This window comes from Patagioenas fasciata, chromosome 3 (genome assembly GCF_037038585.1).
Source record: "Patagioenas fasciata isolate bPatFas1 chromosome 3, bPatFas1.hap1, whole genome shotgun sequence".
Classification (NCBI taxonomy): domain Eukaryota; kingdom Metazoa; phylum Chordata; class Aves; order Columbiformes; family Columbidae; genus Patagioenas; species Patagioenas fasciata.
In genome coordinates this window covers 9,891,673-9,910,508 of record NC_092522.1, presented here as the reverse complement: position 1 = coordinate 9,910,508, position 18,836 = coordinate 9,891,673, and the positions used below count along the sequence as shown (strand labels likewise).

The window sequence follows — 18,836 nt, the reverse complement described above, 5'->3', positions numbered from 1 at the left end:
CTGCCCCAGCTCCAGGGAAATAGTGCTTGGAGAAAGTTTAGGGGACCAGGAGTTTATTTGTGGGTGGCTAAATGAGGCTTGGGTCTAGCTCAGCTTAATCATTTTAAGTCAGTTTCCAGGGGCTTTCTCCCAGGCATGTCTGCAAAAGATTAACCGGGTGCTGCTACAGCACCTCACCACCACTCAGAAAAAGGCCTTTGAGGGTCTCCTCACAGCTCATTTTGGGGTGGCAAGAGCAGAGTGAAGAGCATTACCCAGCCCTGTGCCACACACAGCAAGATGGCCACAGGAAAGGGGTTCACACATCTTCTTGCCTGAGCTGCTGCTCTGCTCTTGTATGCGGGGATGACCATGGAGACATCATGCTCCCTGATGCCATTACTCTTCTCCAAACCTTTCCCAAATCCCTAATAACCTCCTGGAAGTGCAAGGACCAGAACTACACAAACCCCTCAAGATGTGGGTGCACTACAGCTTTAGAGAGGCACAAGGCTGTTCTCATTTTCACTCCTAACCATAGCTGATATATGGTTTGCCTCTAATGCTGCCAGATGTGGAAACATTTGGGTGAGAATGGCTAACATAGCTCCAAGCTCTTGTACCCAAGTATGTCACTTGCAAGGTAAAATGCAGTCTCCAGTACATACCTGCAATGACTTTCATCCATCATTGACATTGTTCACTTTCAGTTTCATAAGAGCTTTTTGCAATTCCCAAATAACCTTCTCCTTTAGCATCCTAAATAACTACCCATCAAACCATCCCTCTGTTTTTAATGACCACATTATCCAGCCCAGGTCTAACAACAGATGCCATCAGCAACCTCCCTTCCTGGAGAGCAACACCCTTTCTATTTCCCAGCTTTAATCACCTATGGGAGGACACTGCCTTTTATGCCATAGCAGCTGACCTTCAGAAGCCAGTGGCAACACAAAACTGCTCACCCTTACCTATCTGCTTTTTGACTCCTGCAGAGAACTGAGAGGTTTGTGAGACATGACCTCCCTCTGCAGAGGCCCTGTTGACTCTCCCCAGCTAATTAATACATTAATTGTATCCTGTGGTTCAGTTTCTAGTCATTTGGTCAGTGCAGGCATGAGGTACAGACACTGACAAAGTCCCTGAAGGTTTTCTTCAATGTCCTGTGGAAAGGTAGGGCAGCTATCCTGGTCCTGGAGCTGTTGTCAAAGTTCTTGCCAGGGCTTCCTCATATTAACTGTTGCACAGCCTCACACCAAGTATTCACCTCTCCCAGATCCCTTAATCCACATGCCAGTGGATTTAATACCATTGTATTAAAGAAGGTAGCTTACGGAGAGGCTGCTGAGTATTCACAAAACAGAAGCTTAATGAACAGGGTGCTGGGGAGAGGAGTTTAAGTCATACACAGAAATCTGCATTACACAAGTCTTTGCCTCAAAGGTTGAGGAAGGCAGACTGGTGGAAGCAGCTACACCCAGGAGCACCCCAGCAAGGGACCAGGGTCACTGCAGGACTCAGGACACAAGTGAGGTGGGAACTCAGGCAGAGTTAGTAGAAGAGTAGTGGAATTAGCCAATTTATTTGAAAATATAATAAAACAGAATAACAAGAGGAATTGCATCACAGTAACTTTGTTCTTTGTTAAATGTTAACAATAGCAGATGGTATTTTAGAAGAACTTACTTTTGTAATAGTATTGCAAGACATTCAGCACCTGAAAGTACCTGACACATAGAAAACACCTTCCAGACACCAGCGAGGCACCATCAACCCTATAGTAGGCACAGAGAACAGAGGCAGTGGTCTGACAGTTCAGTCAATCCACTTCTAGGCTTCCTAATACCAACTGAGAAGTGAAGCCACATGAGAAAGTATTGATCCAGGATGAACTCATTCTGATGGTTCAAATATATATATAAAAATAAAGATTTTCTTTTTTTCTTTTTGAAGCAGCAGGCTTTACCCCAGATCAGGTATCGTGTCCTCTGTACATCCAACCTCCCACCAGAGTGGCTACAAGCCACCCCCCAGCAGGAGGCATCCAGCCAGCTTAAGATGTGCACTGCTGGGGAAAAGTAAACCCATTGCTCCTGCCTGACCCAGATCCCATTTGTCTTACAGGCAGAGCAGGAGCAGCAAAAGTGACAAAACATCTGACAGAGACACTGACACAGTGACTAACCTAACCAAGAATTTCAAGAAAAACCAGGGCAGAGACCCAGATATTTTACTGTGCTGAAAAGTTAATGCATCTTCCGTTTTCTAGAGCTGCAATAAGCTGAAATAGGTTGAAGACTTGCAATTGTGTCAGAAGCATTCAGTCACTCCTCCTCCCCCTTAGAGCTGACACTGCCAAGATGTATCTCTTGAGCTGTAATATCTGCTCCCATCATGATCAAGAGAAGCAGAAAAGGATGTAGTTGCTGCCCGTAGATCTGCTCACAGCACTGAATGGCCAAAGGAATGACAGATGTCTGCTTGCCAGGGACAGCTGAGAGCTGCACTTCATGAAAAACTAAACCTGAAGAATAGAATATGAACAACTCTCTGTGCAAACCTCAAATGTGCACAGGCTGTTCAGCTGAAGGACCTTCTCCTGCACTGATTCAGACTCAAAACAAATGAAGGTGGGTGCAGACTTGGGGGGGCAGTGTCACTAGCCAGTCTGAGGGAACATAGGGGCAGGACAGGTTCGCTGACACAAGCCATCCTCATTTGGAATGGAAAGAGAAGTAAGTGACAGAACATAAGGCCATCAATACTGGAGGGAAGGATCAACAGATGCAGGATGCCCAATTCTTTTTTCATTTAAAAATATCTGCCACAACATGCCAGAGGTCTCAGGCTACTGTGCCTGATGCATCCAGGGTTTCTGCTGCTTCCAGTCTCTTACAGTGTCTCCACGTGACTATTCCCAGACGAACAGCAAAGATTAAACAAGTCACTGCCAGCAGTACAACTAGGAAAGAAACACAGAAGCATGTTATCACAAGAGAAAGTCACTGCCTCTTGTCATACCCCAGCTCCCAGTATATGGGGCATTCACGGAAAGAGACAAAAATACCCCCCTTCATTACTCCTCACAGTTGTATTTCACAGAGTTTAACTGCTATCTAGTCATATTTGCCCAATGCTTCCAGGTCAAGGCATGTCTAAAAGGCAGAGGCTTTATGGACGCAGGAATGAAATGCTTTATATTATCAAAACACTCCAAGAATACTTTAACTATAAAAAGAAACATGCACTAGCTTTGGGAAAAGCGCATTCTCGCCATAACAGCCAAACAAGCTGAAACACTAAGAAAATTTTTGCTGGTAGAAATGCACTCACTGCAGGAACACAGCTGTCTGCCAGAGATCACACGTATCTTCACATTCCTGGTGGCCATAACCATGTGGAGGTGAGTCTCCAGCACCCTAATGCCTTTGGCAGACAAGCTCTGCTAAATTGTGCTGGGTGACTCTAGACATTAACAGACTCTACCTGCCCTTATGGCAAAAGGAGTGGCTGAGATGGTGGTGCCAGTCCAAAAATTAGCTTTACCCACTGGTATGTGGCAGTGGGAAGGCTGAAGGGTGGGAACATGCTCCCTTCTGCTGACACTGTGGTGGGAACAGGCATCTAGAACTGCTACAGCAGGATTCAGAGTTCACACAGCTCAGTCTCTTGCATGCCAGGATAAGACTACTCAAAATGCCACAGCTTTTGCTGCGATTGTACAGCATGCAGACAGCTTAAGCCCTTTTTCAATGGGTGACTACACTCAGCTACAGTGACCAAATAATCCCAGTAAAACTCATTAAGGCTAGACCCAGCTCAGCATAGGAGGGGAGCACATGCAGGTTTTTTTTTTGTTTGTTTTGTTTTCCTCCCATTGTGAAATTTAGATACAATCACTCCTTGGTTCAGAAACCTATGCACTGCTTCTATATCCCAAATGATATAGGGCAAATGGAAATCCACAGTCTTCACCCCAGCCCTGCTCTTTAGCCCACCTTGCATCAGATGGAGCTATAATACCAGCAGAGAACCCAAACTGATGATGGAGGATTGCAGGGCACCCATATTGTACTGGGAAGTGAACCTGAGGCAACAGGAGGTTTGAATCCAGCTGCAAGGCTCACAGGCAGTGATTTCTTTTCTGGTCTTTACTTTGCAAAATGAATACTTTCTAATAAATCCTCATTTCTGCTTTTTATAAGTAATACTTCTCTAGAAGCAAGTCTGCCTTTCTGCCCCAATCCACAGGAAAGATGGAGAAGTGTTTACTGGCTGCCTTTTGCAAGATTTGGAAACAGTCAAAGAGATTTACCTATAAAAATGCTGTTTGTCTTTGAGGATGAAAGTGAGAAGTTCTTGTGTGCACTGCCAGCCAGAGCTATTATGACCACTGGGTAGATTGTAAGGTTATAGCAGACATACTTGTCAAAAAAGAAGTTTTCTAGATAAAACCTGTAAAGAAAAAGAATGACTAAAGTAAGTTTTTCTTTTTCTCTCTGTACATTTTTTTTTTTTACCATAGAAAGTTTAAAGAAAGGAATTGGACAAAGAATGTGGTTTGAGGTTTTTTTTTTCCCCTGCAGGCCAGTTTGCAGAGTCCAAAATTGTTAATTTACTAAAATTCAGAAGACAAAAAAAATATCAAAGGTAAGTTTAATCTAAACCTTCACCTGGAAACATAGGGCAGGCTGGGCTTACATGAGTCACAGCAACCTGTTCCTCAATCACAGCATATGCTTATTTACATTGTTGAGGGTCAGGGAAGAAAAGCTCTGCTGAGGCTCCCTGATCATTCACTATGAATTGCAACAGAGGCCTTTGTGTTGGTACAGGGACAGATTATGACAGATGATCTAACCCATTTGTGAGAGGTGGAAGGGGTCTTTCAGGCTTGGTGGGAACCCATGAGGTTGCTTACCATATTACTAGGTAGAGAGCAAGGATGCTTAGAGAAGCAGTTGTTGCTGTCTCATTGGACACATTCCACTTGTAGATCAACACCACAGCAAAGTTCAGCAGAGTGGCAATGGTGGTCCATGTTGCATACAGTGCCAGCCCATTCTGGACCTGCCACACAGCACAGCAAGATGACAAGCAGTGATAAAAACAGTAATTCTTGCTTGCCTTTTGTGACCCATAGGTCCTGGGGCAGTTAAGCCAGTTTTCTGGACCTGGCTGCAGGGAAAGTCCCTCAACAGGGACAGGAGTTGAGGTCTTGGCGTCCCCAAAGTCCCCAGAGATCCACCCTGGTAGCAGCTGCAGCATTCCCTGTACAAAGCCTGCAAGACCATCAGGGGCTTCCCATGCATGCAGTCTATGGCTGGCCAGCCCAATTGTTGCAGGCTGCTGTAACTGGCAGAGAACATATCTCAGCAACCTCCCACCAAACATCTTTGCAACCCAGAGCCTGTAGCAGGCAATATCAAGGGCTGGAGTCACTCTTAAGTGAGGATGGGGAGTCCAGCTGTTCCCAGTTCCCTGTGTTACATCGGTGTCTCAGGAAAAGAGATACAAGGGCGTAAAGAACAGAGCCCACTCTCAGTTTGTGCCAAAAAACGTAGAGACATTTCTGGCATCAGGAGGAACTTTTCTGTGCAGACTCCTCCTCCACTGGAGACCCTCCCAGCTCCTTTAATGTACTTTTTCAGCTGACCCACTTTCTCACTGATCAATGCCAGTATCAAGCCAAGGAACCAAAGATGGTTAAAGCACACACAGCCATCATAGGAGGAACTACAGTGTGAGGTGTCTTGGATGGGGAACGAAGGTTTTGGGGTAGCAGGTTTGAGCTAGGAGAAAGGAACAAGGAGGGAAGCAAGGAGTGATGAAGCATAAATATGCTTATCTTATTTTCTCTATGCAGCTTGCCAAGCAAACACCTACTTTTCTCAGAGATAGCAGAAAAGTAATTTTCTTCCAGAATTTGGCAAAACTCAAGCAGGCAGCTGCATTTGAAACCTTGAGCCATGTACACTTCCCCATATAATATTTTTTTGTAGCTGGATACCAGGGACATGGCTTCTTCCTCTGCAATAAATACTCTCCCCACCCCAAACAAAACTCCAGGCTGAAGTTTCATATATCACTGAAAACTTAATTCTGTAGTAGCTGGAGGAGTATCTTGCTCTGAATCATTGCCATGATGTCCACTAGGACACTGAAGTGTAATTAAGCCCATGTGTAACTGCAGCAGGCAAAAGTTAAAGGGCAGAGAAGTTCCTTTACCCATCTCCCTGTCATTGAATCTTTCATTTTTGATGCCTTCATCACAGGTTTTTGTTTGTTTTATAGCATTTACCAACAGCACAGGTTACCAGTTGCCACCTACTAGGATGCGGATGAGCCAGAGCTCAGCTTTGTGACCCTTCACAAAACAGGAGGAATAGATGCTCAATGCTCGGTGTGAAATGAAGAGAGCAGCATATGTAGTAAGAGTGAGGGCTGCCAAGAACACCAGGGCTGGGAGGAGGTACCTAGGACAAAGAATACATGCACACAATGTACAATACATTTTTTCAGTGGTGTCACAATGCCTTAATTCATAGCTTTGATGTCTGGCCTTTACTGACTTTAAGTTAATCAGCCTTTAATATAGGTAATCACTACATGTAGATCTCATTTTAACATGCTGTTGTTTTACTCTGTTAATCACAAAGTTATTTTCCTGACTGCTATTGATTTCTTCACCTCTTGACAGCAGTGCCATTGTAAGCCCTTCATGTGACCATAATTATGAAAAGAATCCAAGGCAAGAAGCTTAACTGCACTGATAAAGAGAGGCATGGCTTTTTCCTGTGGAGGAAAAAACCCCACAGGACACACTAGTTTTGAGGAGGAGATCTTAAACTCCAATAACTGATCCACCTCATGGGCAAGACAACAACATCATAACCCCAGACTTCTATGAAGGCTGCTTTTTGTCAAGGCCTGCCATAGAGTTTTACAAATCTGATTAAGTGCGTTCACACACACACAGGAAAACGCAAAATGAGCTACTGGGGTATAGTTTCAACAAGAAGGTTAGAAAGCATTTGTAACAAAAGGCAACTTACTCCCAGTCCCACAGAAACAGCCATCCAACATTGAGTCCATTATTCAGAATCCACACCACATAAAAAGGTATTGGCAGCAAGTCTGGCTTTATGTAGACACACCCAAGTTCACTCCTGCCAGGAAAAAAAGCAAGTATAGAGACAGGAAAATAATGCTTGCATTGACCAACTAAATTTTCCTGGTCTCATTTTCTTCATACTAACAGGGACTCTATGCTGGAGTTGAACATTTCAGCTTAAATCAGACTGCTTTCTCATCTGCATCCTTCTCTGACACAAAAGAATCTGTGGCTTTTGCCATTCAGGACATCATCCCATGGTACAGAACTTCTTGCTGGTCTCTGCATCATCATGGATTTAGGACTGTTCCACAGATGCTGCAAGACTTGTGCCACTGGTGGTGGTAGCAATGCCATGGTCATGGGATTTTAGCTCAGTTCCCAGGGATAAAGGCTTATGGGATCATAGCATGAGTCTGTACATGCATACATTTTGTGTGTGCAGGCACACGTGTATATGGACTTTATCACCCTTGTACAAACACATACTTCATCCTTCTCTCACCCTTCAGTGTTAGCCAGTATCAATCAAGCAGCTTCTTACAAGTCATACAAAACCAGCAGATACACAAGACTCAAAATAAGCAGTCCATGGTCTCCCTTGACAAAAGAGCTGCAAGGTAAGTCTAACCTACAGAAGACATCCCAGAATATTACAGATAGTGCACAGTACTGCATGAGGCAGTTATTGATCTCATAGCCCCAGGAAAAGCTTCTAATCCAGCTCAACAACCCAAGACACTTCCCAAAGCCAATTCGCTGATCTCTAACAGCAAATGAACTCAAAAAGCATTACCTTCACGATTCATTAGTTTCACCCCCATGGATTCCTAGTATCTAGCTGTAAGTACTGCTACTGGGTAACACTGCCAGATCACATGAATCACTGGAAATCAGGTCTTAGAATGGTTTACTTGCTTTGTAACCTGTCCACTTGCTAGAGCATTTCATAGATGACTCCAAACTACTTCCCAGCTTTGGATACTGAGCCTAAAAGATACTCCAGGCAGAGCTTCAGCATGTCAAGAGGAATGGCAGCAGGCTTACTCCAACTGTAAGTCCCAGAAAAAGACGTAAGAGACTGAGCTACAAAAGGGAAGACCCATGTCCCTCATTTATACCATAAGCAGATAAAATACCTTCGACAGATCCCTGACAAGGCATAGAGAAGCCATGCAAGCTGCCAGGCGTAGATGACGTTCCAGATGAGGAAAGTCCAGCCAGCTGGTGTGAAGTCAGTGTTGTACTTTGCTGAGATGTTTCCAGGGGTTGCCTTGAACAGACCTGCAGTGATGAAAGTTATTGCAGGCAAAAGTGTTACTACATACTAAGGATGGGGAAAGACTGCTGCTTTTCTCAATCTGAAATCTTCCCCAGGGCTTAGTCCACACCTCAGTGGATCTGAGGGAGACGAGAGGACACCCCTTGGTGAAAACAAGCTGTGCGCCACTTGGCTTGCCTTCACACACCCCACTATGGGGTGCCCGCCCCTATGAGGAACCCTGAGCACCTTCTCCTCTTACACAGGGCCAGACAAGCCAGTTAGACATGGACACCAGAGAGAAGCACCACATCCATTTGACAGATTCAGCTGGGTACTGTTTAAAACAAGAGTCACTGCCCTCTGTAAACCCACAGCAGCAGCCCGAACAGCTTCCACCAGGGATACAGGGGCAGCACATGCAAAGACTGCCTTTCACCTGGCACTAGATGCAGGTTCACCAGGGACAGGACTGTTTACTTGGATTAAGGGAACAGATAGGGGTCAGGCACCTGCCTGTAGCACCTGGAGGATGCACCAGCTATTCTAGCTTTCTCCAGTCAAGGTGTACTTGGAAAAGCAATGGGAAGGCAAATAGATCCAACTCACCTATCTGAACAAAGATAACTTGTTTTCATTACCTTTGAATTTCCCAGTGGCATTTCCAGCATTCAGTATCACCATGACTGTGAAAGTGGCCAGAGATAGAAACATCACAAAAATCTTCAGCTTGTGTATAGTGTCCATTTTACCCTGTAACAAATCAGAAGTATTGTTCGGCTACTTTAACATATGCTTGGGTTCCACTTTGTGTCCCAGAGACTACTTTAAAAATAACATTGTGAATTCCACATTTGCTGACTTTTTAGTTCTTATGAAAACACTGCAATTAAAGGCCTTGCATGGACTAGGAGCATCTTTCTTGGAACCAGCATCCTCCTGACAGCAGTCAGTGTCAGCAGTCCAGGGAATAGCCCCAAAAGCACAGCAAGCAACAGATACCTCCCCAGAACACTCTTCCAGCAGCTCAAGGATTTCTGACAGTAGCACCTGTAATAGTCTCCCATGGATTAAGACTGTGAACTCTACAGATCCATTATTTAATTTGATGATCTGGGGAAAAACCTGTCTCATGATACCCAAAATTGGCTGTTATTGCCCTCCGCCAGCCTCTAGCACCATAAAGGGTAAAGACCCCTGTATAACTTTCATCTGAGAGTAAACACTACAAACACTTGGGAAGTTTGCCTGGTTTCTGGACAATCCTAAAGCACAGAGGTCTTGCTAGGCTGCAGAACTGAAGCGGGAAGCCATGGAGTACCCAGCCAGCAACCTGCTCTGCCATCACCCATCCCTTTCTGCAACAGCTTTAAGGTCTAAATAATCTGCAAGCAAGTGTAAAAGAGGGATTGCAGCTTATCTTTCATCACTGTTGCATTTATATCGAAGCAAATGGGCCTATCATTTTGCCCTCTTTAGGAAGGAAATATGAAAATCTGGCTTTGCAGCTGAGTGCCTTTTAGTTCAATATAGCTTTTCACATAAATGTCTCTAATCCTGTAAATCCTACAAAAATAACTTCTTTTCATGGTTACCTCCTCATCTACTGGCTGCAAATAAGACTTTAGTAGGTCTCAAAAATTTCCTAGAGTGTAAAAATCTACATATTACATTTTTTTAAGGTTTCTAAGTAGTGACTTAAGGTCTCCCAAGTGACCTCTGTTAATCCAGCATTTTTCTGTGAAGAAAAAGTTCTGTGCCACCTGTAAGAGTAAGCGTAAATGCATCCACACCACAGGCAACAGCTTTATTTCCCCTCATAGCTCAGCACTTGAGTGGCCTTCTCTAAACAACGGTACTTTAATGCCTTCCAAGGTTGGCAAAAATAATAACAGAGTTGTTCCAGGCTGCTCAGCATTCAACATTCCAGTTCCCACTTCAGCAGACTGATTTAGAGTCTCAGGCTTTGTTAATGGACTAAGCTGCATCCAGATACAAGGAAGTGGGAGGGGAAATCCTGTTTTCTGTAAATTCATAATATTTTCCCTCTTCAGTTCCATCTAAACAGATTCCCCACCCCCCCCCTTTTTTTTTTCTTTTAATTTTAATGAAAATGCTATCTGGAAGAATTTGTTTAAATCAAGATATCAGATACCAACTAGATTTCTGTCAGTCAGATACCAAATCAACACATTTTCTTCAGTTACACTGAATTAGCAAATTCTGAAAAGAAAAAATCCACTTGTACTATAAAAATGTAATTTCTGATTCAGGAAAGAACTGACCTACTGATTTTTGAAACCCAGGAAAACGTAGGAGCGGAAATATCACTGTACACTTGTCCTGTTCTTATACTGGACATCGACTTCTGGCCAATCCAAACCAGTACATGGGACTAGACAGCCCTTTGATCTCACTGTCAGGCCAAATTATGTTCTCCTGACAGTCCTGTAATTGAATTCAGCACTACATTTCTTTTTTTTAATCAGCATACTGAGAAGATACTTAATTACACAGCTTCAGAGAAACCCTTGCTTGCTGCTCTAAGTCTAGGAGGACAGTTATTTTTAAATTGGTCAGTATTTTTCACTACTGCCTCTCACCATCTGCTTCCCTCTAATTTATTGCCAGCAACAAACATCTGCAATATTTCTCTGCCTGCAGTTTTCAGCTGCAAACACCCTTTAGAAGAATCAAATATTACTCACAAGGATCCGCAAGGGCTTTCTGGCCAAGTCTTACAGCTGTAACTCTGCTACCACCAGCGCTGGGGAATCTCTGCTGCTCAAACTTATCTGAAGAGACTGTATACAGTTTTCAGAAGATTAACAATCACGTATTATTTAAAAAAAATAATGGTAGCTCAACATGTTTTGTCCGTGAGCTGCAGCCTCTGATTGGCTGGAGCCTCCCAAAACCAAGCACTTACGCAAGAGAAATGTTACTTAATGAGGGCCTTTTATAACAGCTGGAACAATGCACACTCCCAGTTTCCTGGCAGACAGAACTTAATGAGTAAATGCTCTCAGGCTCTTGCCTGCTTCATCCCTTCCCATCTCTGCCATGAGAAGGGAAACTGAGTGCTCCAATGCAAAATACTGCACCTCAAAAGCATGTCCAGGGCAGTACTCCTGCGGGGGAGAGAGGACACCTGCAGAAGCAGCCTGGGTCTGGAGAAGCTGGAGATGTCACACATAGCAAGATCTGGATCCTGTGAGCAGCTACAGACCCTCCTACAGCCCCAGAGGGAGCTGAAAGCTGAGCTCCTCTCAGAACTTGGCACACAAGGGGCACTGTGTACACATACACAGGCACGTCGCAGAAGAGCCAGAGGCCACGAATGCACTGCAAAGAGCAAGTTTTGTTTTAGTCACCTCTCTACTGGGGGATCTCCAAAGCCACACCTGAGCTCCCAGGCAGAGGTGACACAAGCGGGCACGTAGGTGCTGGTCAGTTCAGCCCTGCTGGAAGATCCCTGGGCCTGCTGAGCTCACCTGTATTTCAAGGCTTCAAGCAGGCACAACAACAAAGCAGGAATCTCAGACATAGTGATAAGGTGCCTAGAGTTTCTCACAGGCCTATGTTATCTAACACAGAGGTTCTACTCAAACACACAAGGTCAGTAAAACAATTAGTGTGATGTATGTGCTTTTTCTACAGACAAGTGCAAGTCACTTGAGCACATTTACATTTAACTAATCTCTTTGCCAAATCTTCCACTATATCCCCATGCAGGCACTTTATAGGGTTAAACACTGTATGGATGTGAGTAACTTCTCTTGCACAACAAGCACATGTACATTAATCCTGTATTTTTATACTTAACATGTAATCCTTGCAGTTCAACACATACTTTGTTGAAAATCCACAAACCTGGCCTCAAAGCCAAACTTTAAGTAATTCTTAAGTCTGATAAGGACTCTAGAAACCCCACGGAAAACCTTCCTAATGTCAGAACCAAAAAGGAAGGAAAGATAAGATTATTCCAAACCTGAAGTGCTAAATGGACTTATCCAAGATTTTTTTTTTTTTTTTAGAGACTGGTTTCAAGCATATTCCATACATCAGTTTTTGTTCAGATAGATAACAGGGTCCTGCTCCTGCTGCAAGCCAGTCCCACAGAAGTAGAGCAAGCCACAGTAGCTGATCAGTCTTCACCTACAACTTTCCATGCTGTAGAACTGCAGTCTCACCACATCCACTCCTCTCATTTTATATTTATGCTTGTTTCCCCTCAAATTTAAACTATTCTAACCAATTAAAGATATGCTTCAGCATCAAAATGTTATTTATCTTGTGGAACTACAGTGCCTACTAAGCAGACAACCTTGCAAGGGACTCCCCGACATCAAACAAAAGCAGTGAATAAATCAACACCTATTGTCACCCATTAGATGTAACATCCTGGGGCTGGGAATGAACCCTGCTGGGGTTTCCTAGCCCTTTGGGATTGGGGTGCAAAGCCTACAGGAACATGGATCTGCCAGCTGTGCGGAAGGGCAGGCATCCAGCCAGCACTGCTGTTCCCTGCCTTATCAGCGTGGGTCTGAGGCCCACCCTTCAAAGGTATTCTGATGAAGAAACCAGTGGCTTAAATACAGTTCATATCAGCCAAGCAATACATTATGCTCTACACACTGATCACAAACAAGAACTTCTCATACATAACCTGCTCCTTCAAGAAAACCAAGGGCCACACTCACAGTGTGGTGGAATTAACATCTTTCTCTCTTTTTTTTTTTTTTACTTTGTGTATCCCCCAGATGTCTACACAGCAACTCCCTCCATGTCCTAGAAGCTGCCTTCCTCCATGTTGCAAGTGTATAAGCACTGTTACAGCAAGTATGGGCTGAAATACAAGCAAACTATTACTTACATCACATGACCCTCTTCCTAGGATATTACAATCTACAATACACTTTTCACACTGAATGACATCTTAGTTATGGCCCATTTTATATATATAGTGTATATTAATAGATATGTTTATACTCATGATATATCATCATCAGACAGGCCAAACAACCTCAGTATGATGTCAGACATTACATTTTCATCCAGTGAAGAGGTGTTCTGAAATGCTTTTACTTAATACAGACAGCTGTATCTTAACACATGCCTGTGAGGTACAGCTGATCAGCTAGGTCCACATGAAGACAGGTTCCATAGGCACAAAACATCGGCCAAATGGGAGAATCGATGCGCATGTTCTTGCTTGTTATTTCATAACACATCTGTCCTATTTCAGTGGGACAACTGACCAGGTGGCAGCTTTAGGCCCACATCCCAGGTTTTAAAACTTACTGTTTCAGAATAGATTAGAAAGGAGGCCTTGCATCAAATATTCAAAATTATTTTATCATGCAGGTTTAGGAAAATCCCCCAGCACATGTTTGTAAAGTACAGAGGAATGTACTTAATGCTTATAAATGTGTTTAAACTGAGCAGCTCCTACATTGCTAGGCTGCACAGCATTGCCCAAAGTGGGAATACTCAGTACAGCTACAGTTCTAAGATACCAGTGTCAAACTCAAAGCAAGCATTTATGGAAAGGTCCTACCTTTTCAGTGTATCTTCACTGAAGGAACTTTTAGACTTGCGTCTTCCACAGTTGACTATCCTTGCTGGCCTGTTGAGGAAATTATATTGTCAGATGAGAGAAAAAAAGTTATACACACTTCAGTCAACAAACGATATTAATATTTGTATGCACAAAGGAAAGCATGAGCCAACCCACATTCCCAAAAGGATGTGTTTTTAAATCCAGGTACTCAACAATGCTGAACAGAATCACTGGAACCAACCCCACAGAGCCAGTGTACAGTACTTTTCAAGACAAGCTGCTTTGAATCAAATGTAAGTTTGTATTCAACCATGCCATAATAGCAGAGAACAGTTCCCAGCCAACAGCTGTGGGGTGTGTGTTTTTTTGTTTTTGCACACATGTGTGTGTGATTTTTAAACATCATGGCAGTTTTCCACTGAAAAGTATAGAGGAATACAATATACATTCTTCCTGTATTACCAAAAATATTTAAGGGTCTATAACTTTAGAGCCCTCATTCTTTAATTAGGAAAAAAGTTGCTTTTCAAGAAGGAGAGATCTACCATGCCCATCCCTGGCCATACACACTCCCTGCAGCACCACCGTGTGTTCCACCAGTATCAGTGCCCCTCAGACACCAGTTCACATGCAATAGTGGGACTGGTTGCAATGGGACCACAGCTGCACTGTCCCTCCCCTGTGCACTAAAAAGCAGTGTAAGCATTTACAGTAAGCAGAGCTATCATGAGTAGCCTTTGCTCTGGAATTAATACCCTGCTGACAAGATCTAAAAAAAAAAAAAAAAGACAGACATGAATCTGCCTGCTAGTATCTGAAATAAGACATTATGAGAACAGACAGTTTGAGTCCCAGCACAGAAAGTGGAAGCTGATTGCTTTCCACCTAACGGTACCTCTGCGGAGGCCTTGTCGTCAAAATAAACTCATTTTGCACTGCCTAGGAACTGAAACAAGTTCATCCGCGGACAGCTCACCCACTTAATGGCGCACACTGTCACTAGTAGGAAGCTCCAGAAAGCAAAGCACTAGAAGAGCCATTTAACAGTCACTTTTCCTCATCAAGGAAGTCTCTAATTTCATCTAGGCCAGAGGTGTTTCTCTCTTATCTGGAGACCAGCACAAAGAGTTGAATAAACTAGTGCCAGGGTAGTGGTTATATCTGCTTCCAGCCAAGCAACTCAAAATAAAATAATGTATGAAAAGGAGAAGGTCTCAACACAGAATGATGCGCACAGGCAGGGAAGAGCTGACCTGAAAAGCAGCTCTGTGTAAGTCCCAGTTGCAGATGTGAGAGATGACAGTCAACTCCTTGTCCCAGATGCAGCCACCAGCAGGGATCCCTGGTCACGTCCGCAACTCTTTTCCTCTGACCCACACCAAACTGCACAACAGCCATCACAGCTGTCCTGAACACCCCCCCAGCAGAGCAGGAGCTCAGCAACTCTGGACCAGACCACAAAAGCCTTTTGTCCCCATCAGCAGCAATGACTGGTTTAAATCCAAAATGCATTCTGCACACTCAGCGCTCCCATCTAATGTTTACAGCCGCTTGCTTTAACTCCAGCCTTTCCTCATGTGCCAGGCAAACTGGCACCCAAGAGCCAATGACCTCATTGGAAATAGTTTTGAGGTCAAGTTCAGTAAATGTCAAGAACCAAACATACCAATCTTCTAACAAGAGCTCAACCATCCTAATCCTGCAGTAGGTTAATCTGGGAGCCTTCAGTGCCAGGGATTAGCCTTTCCATGCTGCTAGAAGGGATGGATTTGACTGGGCACACTAGGATGGACACACAGTGAAGAGGATCTGTGTTAACAATCCCCTTTGAGTATTTTAAGAGGAAAAAAATCATCTGCCTTTTATTGTTGGAGAACAGAACAGATCCACCCTTTGGCAGCAGGGAAATCTCTGTAGGTTTGAGAGAGCAAGAACAGTAATAAGAATCCACTACCCACTTATTTTCAACCAGACTTTGAGGCAGCTGCCACGCTAAAATTCACTGACAGATCTCCACCAAATATTTGCCTTGAACTCTACATTGAGGACATTGCAGTAAACTTTTAAGTAACTCCATGCTAACCCTTGCCCTCTTGAGAAAGAAGGAAAAAAAAAAAGACACTGCATTTCTGTCTTTAAGCTAAACTTCACAAGCAAAACAGAAAATATTTCCCCCAGATGTTTTTGCTTACTGGTTAAGCATTGGGAGGATTGCCTTCTTCAAGGGCAGCTCCAGAGTCTGCAGCAGCATCTGGCAGGCAGCAACCGCAGCATCTGGCAGGCAGCACCCACAGCACCAGACCAGGCGGGCAGCCCTGTCTGGAGCTGGCAGGCGGAGTACAGGCACAAGAAACCAAACACCTTTGCAACCCACCCCTTCAAACAGTCTGACTGTCAAGAGATGACAAAGAACAGCAGAGTTAAGCAGGGAGGAGCGATGACACATTCATATGGCTGGCTATCTTCCTTCGGTAATCTTTAATCACATGGCACTACTGCAGCTCACAGGACTCCCCCATGTCCTCCTCTGTGCCACTGAAGGAGTGACACACAACCAACAGCATCCATTCAGTACTCTGTTTGGCCAGCATCACTTCTGTATCATCACTGATTTTAAGAACACAGACTATTAGCCTACTGGGTAGCTTTTCTCTGCTTTCACCACTATCACCCCTGGAAGCTTTGCAAGCTTTTTTTGTCTCCTCTCCCCACAACTCCATGAGAAAGAGCAAACTGCACCCAGCAAATCAGCCTCTTGCACTGTCAGCAGTACAACAGATGTTTATAAGCCAATCAGTGGGTACAGATAGCTATTTTGCAGAGCCCACATGGCCACCCAACATGGCCAGGAACAGAAGTAGATAGGAAGGGAATAGAGGCACCTGGAGTGCAGTCAGAGCACAAGCTTTTCTGACTTCTGTGGGAGCAGAGAGCTGCCTTAATTTTATAGCTGCAGCATTCAGGTCAGCAAGAACCTCTCACGCAGAAAGCCTGTTTTGCAACTTGGGTGGCCTGATTTTCTTTATAGTGGCACTTTATATGCTTAAATGCAGTAGTGTCACCTGTAACTGGCATCATTTAATGCATCTCTCAAATCAACAATGTGCATCTCAAGCTCAGCATTTAGAAAATAAGAATCACAGCAAATATTTTGGTTGCAGTAGCTTTCCTACAAGAAAGCAGCACGAAGCTGAAACAGACAACTTCAATTCACAGCAGTTAAGTGCCTGACTTTGGCATGAATACTCCCTTAATATTGCAAAATTGCTATCTAATTCTCTAGATATTTTTTTTGAGGCAACTAGAGTATATGTAAAATGCCATCACATGGATATATATCACCTCCTACATGAATCATTAGCCAAACTGGAACATTCAGTTCCATCATTGCAGAAGATTAGGGGAACAAAGCTCACTGCAAGACCCTACAGACAGGGAAGGTGATTTTATATTAAACATAATCCAGTAATTTGATGAGACCCTCTCCCATCAACATATACAGAGCTGTAAGCATCAGTCTGGCCAGGATCACCTGTATGCAACAAGGAAGCTCATGGGATAGTGGCCTCACTGCATTTCCAGGGATCTCCTTTATTTTTTGATGTATCTTCTATACTCATTAGCAGCATATGACAAAGGCACTGCAGAAGTAATTTTAGGCAGGCAACAAACTCCCAACAGGCTTCATTATAACAAAAGCTGTTTTACAGAAACCAACCATAAACAGGGTTTATCCAAACTTATTCAGCACTGCGATAACATTACACAACACAGGTTCAGATACTGGTTAGAAGTTCAATTACTACACAACCAACTCTAATGCTAGGGGATCAGATCCCAAAACTCCAGAGTGATTGTTCAAAATGCACCTCTTCCCACTCTCCGTCCAAGTGAGGACCCTCAAGGGAACCCAGATTGCTTACCAGGTCAGTAAGGTGTCTCAGTCCCTGGGGAATGTTCCTTAGACGGCCAGTCCAAGGAGGACAGTCTCTGACTGCAGACCTGCTGCTCCAAGAACACCAGCTCACAAAGGTTTCCTTCAGGTTCCACCTGTGCCCTAGTTAAATCTGAGCTGTGGTCACTTCGGGTAGTTGTCCACAAACTTTTTAGCCTAGGAATCTCATTGGTCAACGATTCTGTCTGTCAACCAAGGGGTGTGTGCATGACCATAGCAGTCCCTCAGCCTAGAAGTTTCTGTTGCTCTTGGGGTGGGGGCAGAGTGGAACTGTCACACAGTGGATTCTATGATGTGCTTTACTTTCCTGCCTCACCCATCAAGAGCTTTAGGCAAAATGGAGTCTTTTGTTATCCTCACCTGGGTATCTCTCAGCCTTAGTACTGCTGGTCATCATCTTGTCACCTTATCTCTGAGGTTTCAGTTTATTCTTTGACCTCTGGTTATCTGCATGAAAGTCATGGGGTGGCTCTGCAGCAGTTAGTACATTCCAGTCCTTAAACCCTTGATCTACTGGTTTTTTTGGTGTCTTCAGCCATACATTTGTATTAACACTATTAGTATTTCTGTTAAAAGCCTCTACATCAGGCAGGTAATTAACCACACAAGATCCTGACACAACTAATACAAGCTGAGAGCTGTTAGCTTTCTGTGGACCAGGACAAGGAACAACCTTGGTGACAAAATACACAACTTTTGGCTGGTCATACAGAAATGAAGTAAAAAATTTCCACCTACTGTGGCAAATTTGAGACAGCAGCCCCTGTAACTGGTTCTCTTGTGTATGTTACCACACAAGCTTCATTTATTCTTGCTTGTACATCTGCTCACCTGCCTCAGGACTCATCATTCCACACAATTGCCCCATCCCTTCCTCTTATGGAAAAATACCATTTCCAAAGGCTGTTTATGAAAGTCTCTCCCTTCTCTTCTCCCACAACAAGGATATTAAGAAGGATTTTCA

The 18,836-nt window shown here is 43.9% G+C and overlaps 1 protein-coding gene across 3 annotated transcripts; it reads right to left on the bottom strand.

Annotated features, from left to right (window-relative positions):
- Positions 1 to 1,568: 1,568 nt before the first annotated feature.
- Positions 1,569 to 17,961, bottom strand: LOC136100280 (uncharacterized). Of its 3 annotated transcripts, none has more exons than XM_065835214.2 (10): positions 17,841 to 17,961; positions 13,915 to 13,983; positions 11,063 to 11,158; positions 8,996 to 9,107; positions 8,233 to 8,377; positions 7,035 to 7,148; positions 6,311 to 6,455; positions 4,901 to 5,049; positions 4,295 to 4,434; positions 1,571 to 2,941 (listed from the first exon to the last, which is right to left on the bottom strand). In XM_065835214.2, the coding sequence occupies exons 4-10, from the start codon at positions 9,099 to 9,101 to the stop codon at positions 2,823 to 2,825; spliced, it is 918 nt and encodes a 305-aa protein (XP_065691286.1). In that variant the 5' UTR covers positions 9,102 to 9,107; positions 11,063 to 11,158; positions 13,915 to 13,983; positions 17,841 to 17,961; the 3' UTR covers positions 1,571 to 2,822. The 3 variants fall into 3 exon arrangements, with proteins under 3 accessions (XP_071661827.1, XP_065691286.1, XP_071661828.1); XM_071805727.1 differs by lacking the exon at positions 17,841 to 17,961 and adding an exon at positions 16,110 to 16,633; XM_071805726.1 differs by lacking the exons at positions 8,233 to 8,377; positions 8,996 to 9,107; positions 11,063 to 11,158; positions 17,841 to 17,961 and adding an exon at positions 16,110 to 16,633 and having other exon boundaries at positions 1,569 to 2,941.
- Positions 17,962 to 18,836: the final 875 nt, after the last annotated feature.

Bases quoted from the DNA above. Each gene is read 5' to 3' on its own strand.
- LOC136100280 (XM_071805726.1), bottom strand. From the start codon at position 16,363: ATGTGTCATCGCTCCTCCCTGCTTAACTCTGCTGTTCTTTGTCATCTC. The intron at 6,456-7,034 runs GTAAGTTGCCTT...TCTTTGTCCTAG, and splicing joins CTGTTTCTGTGGGACTGGGA to GTACCTCCTCCCAGCCCTGG. The intron at 4,435-4,900 runs GTAAGCAACCTC...TTTTCTTTACAG, and splicing joins GCTCTCTACCTAGTAATATG to GTTTTATCTAGAAAACTTCT.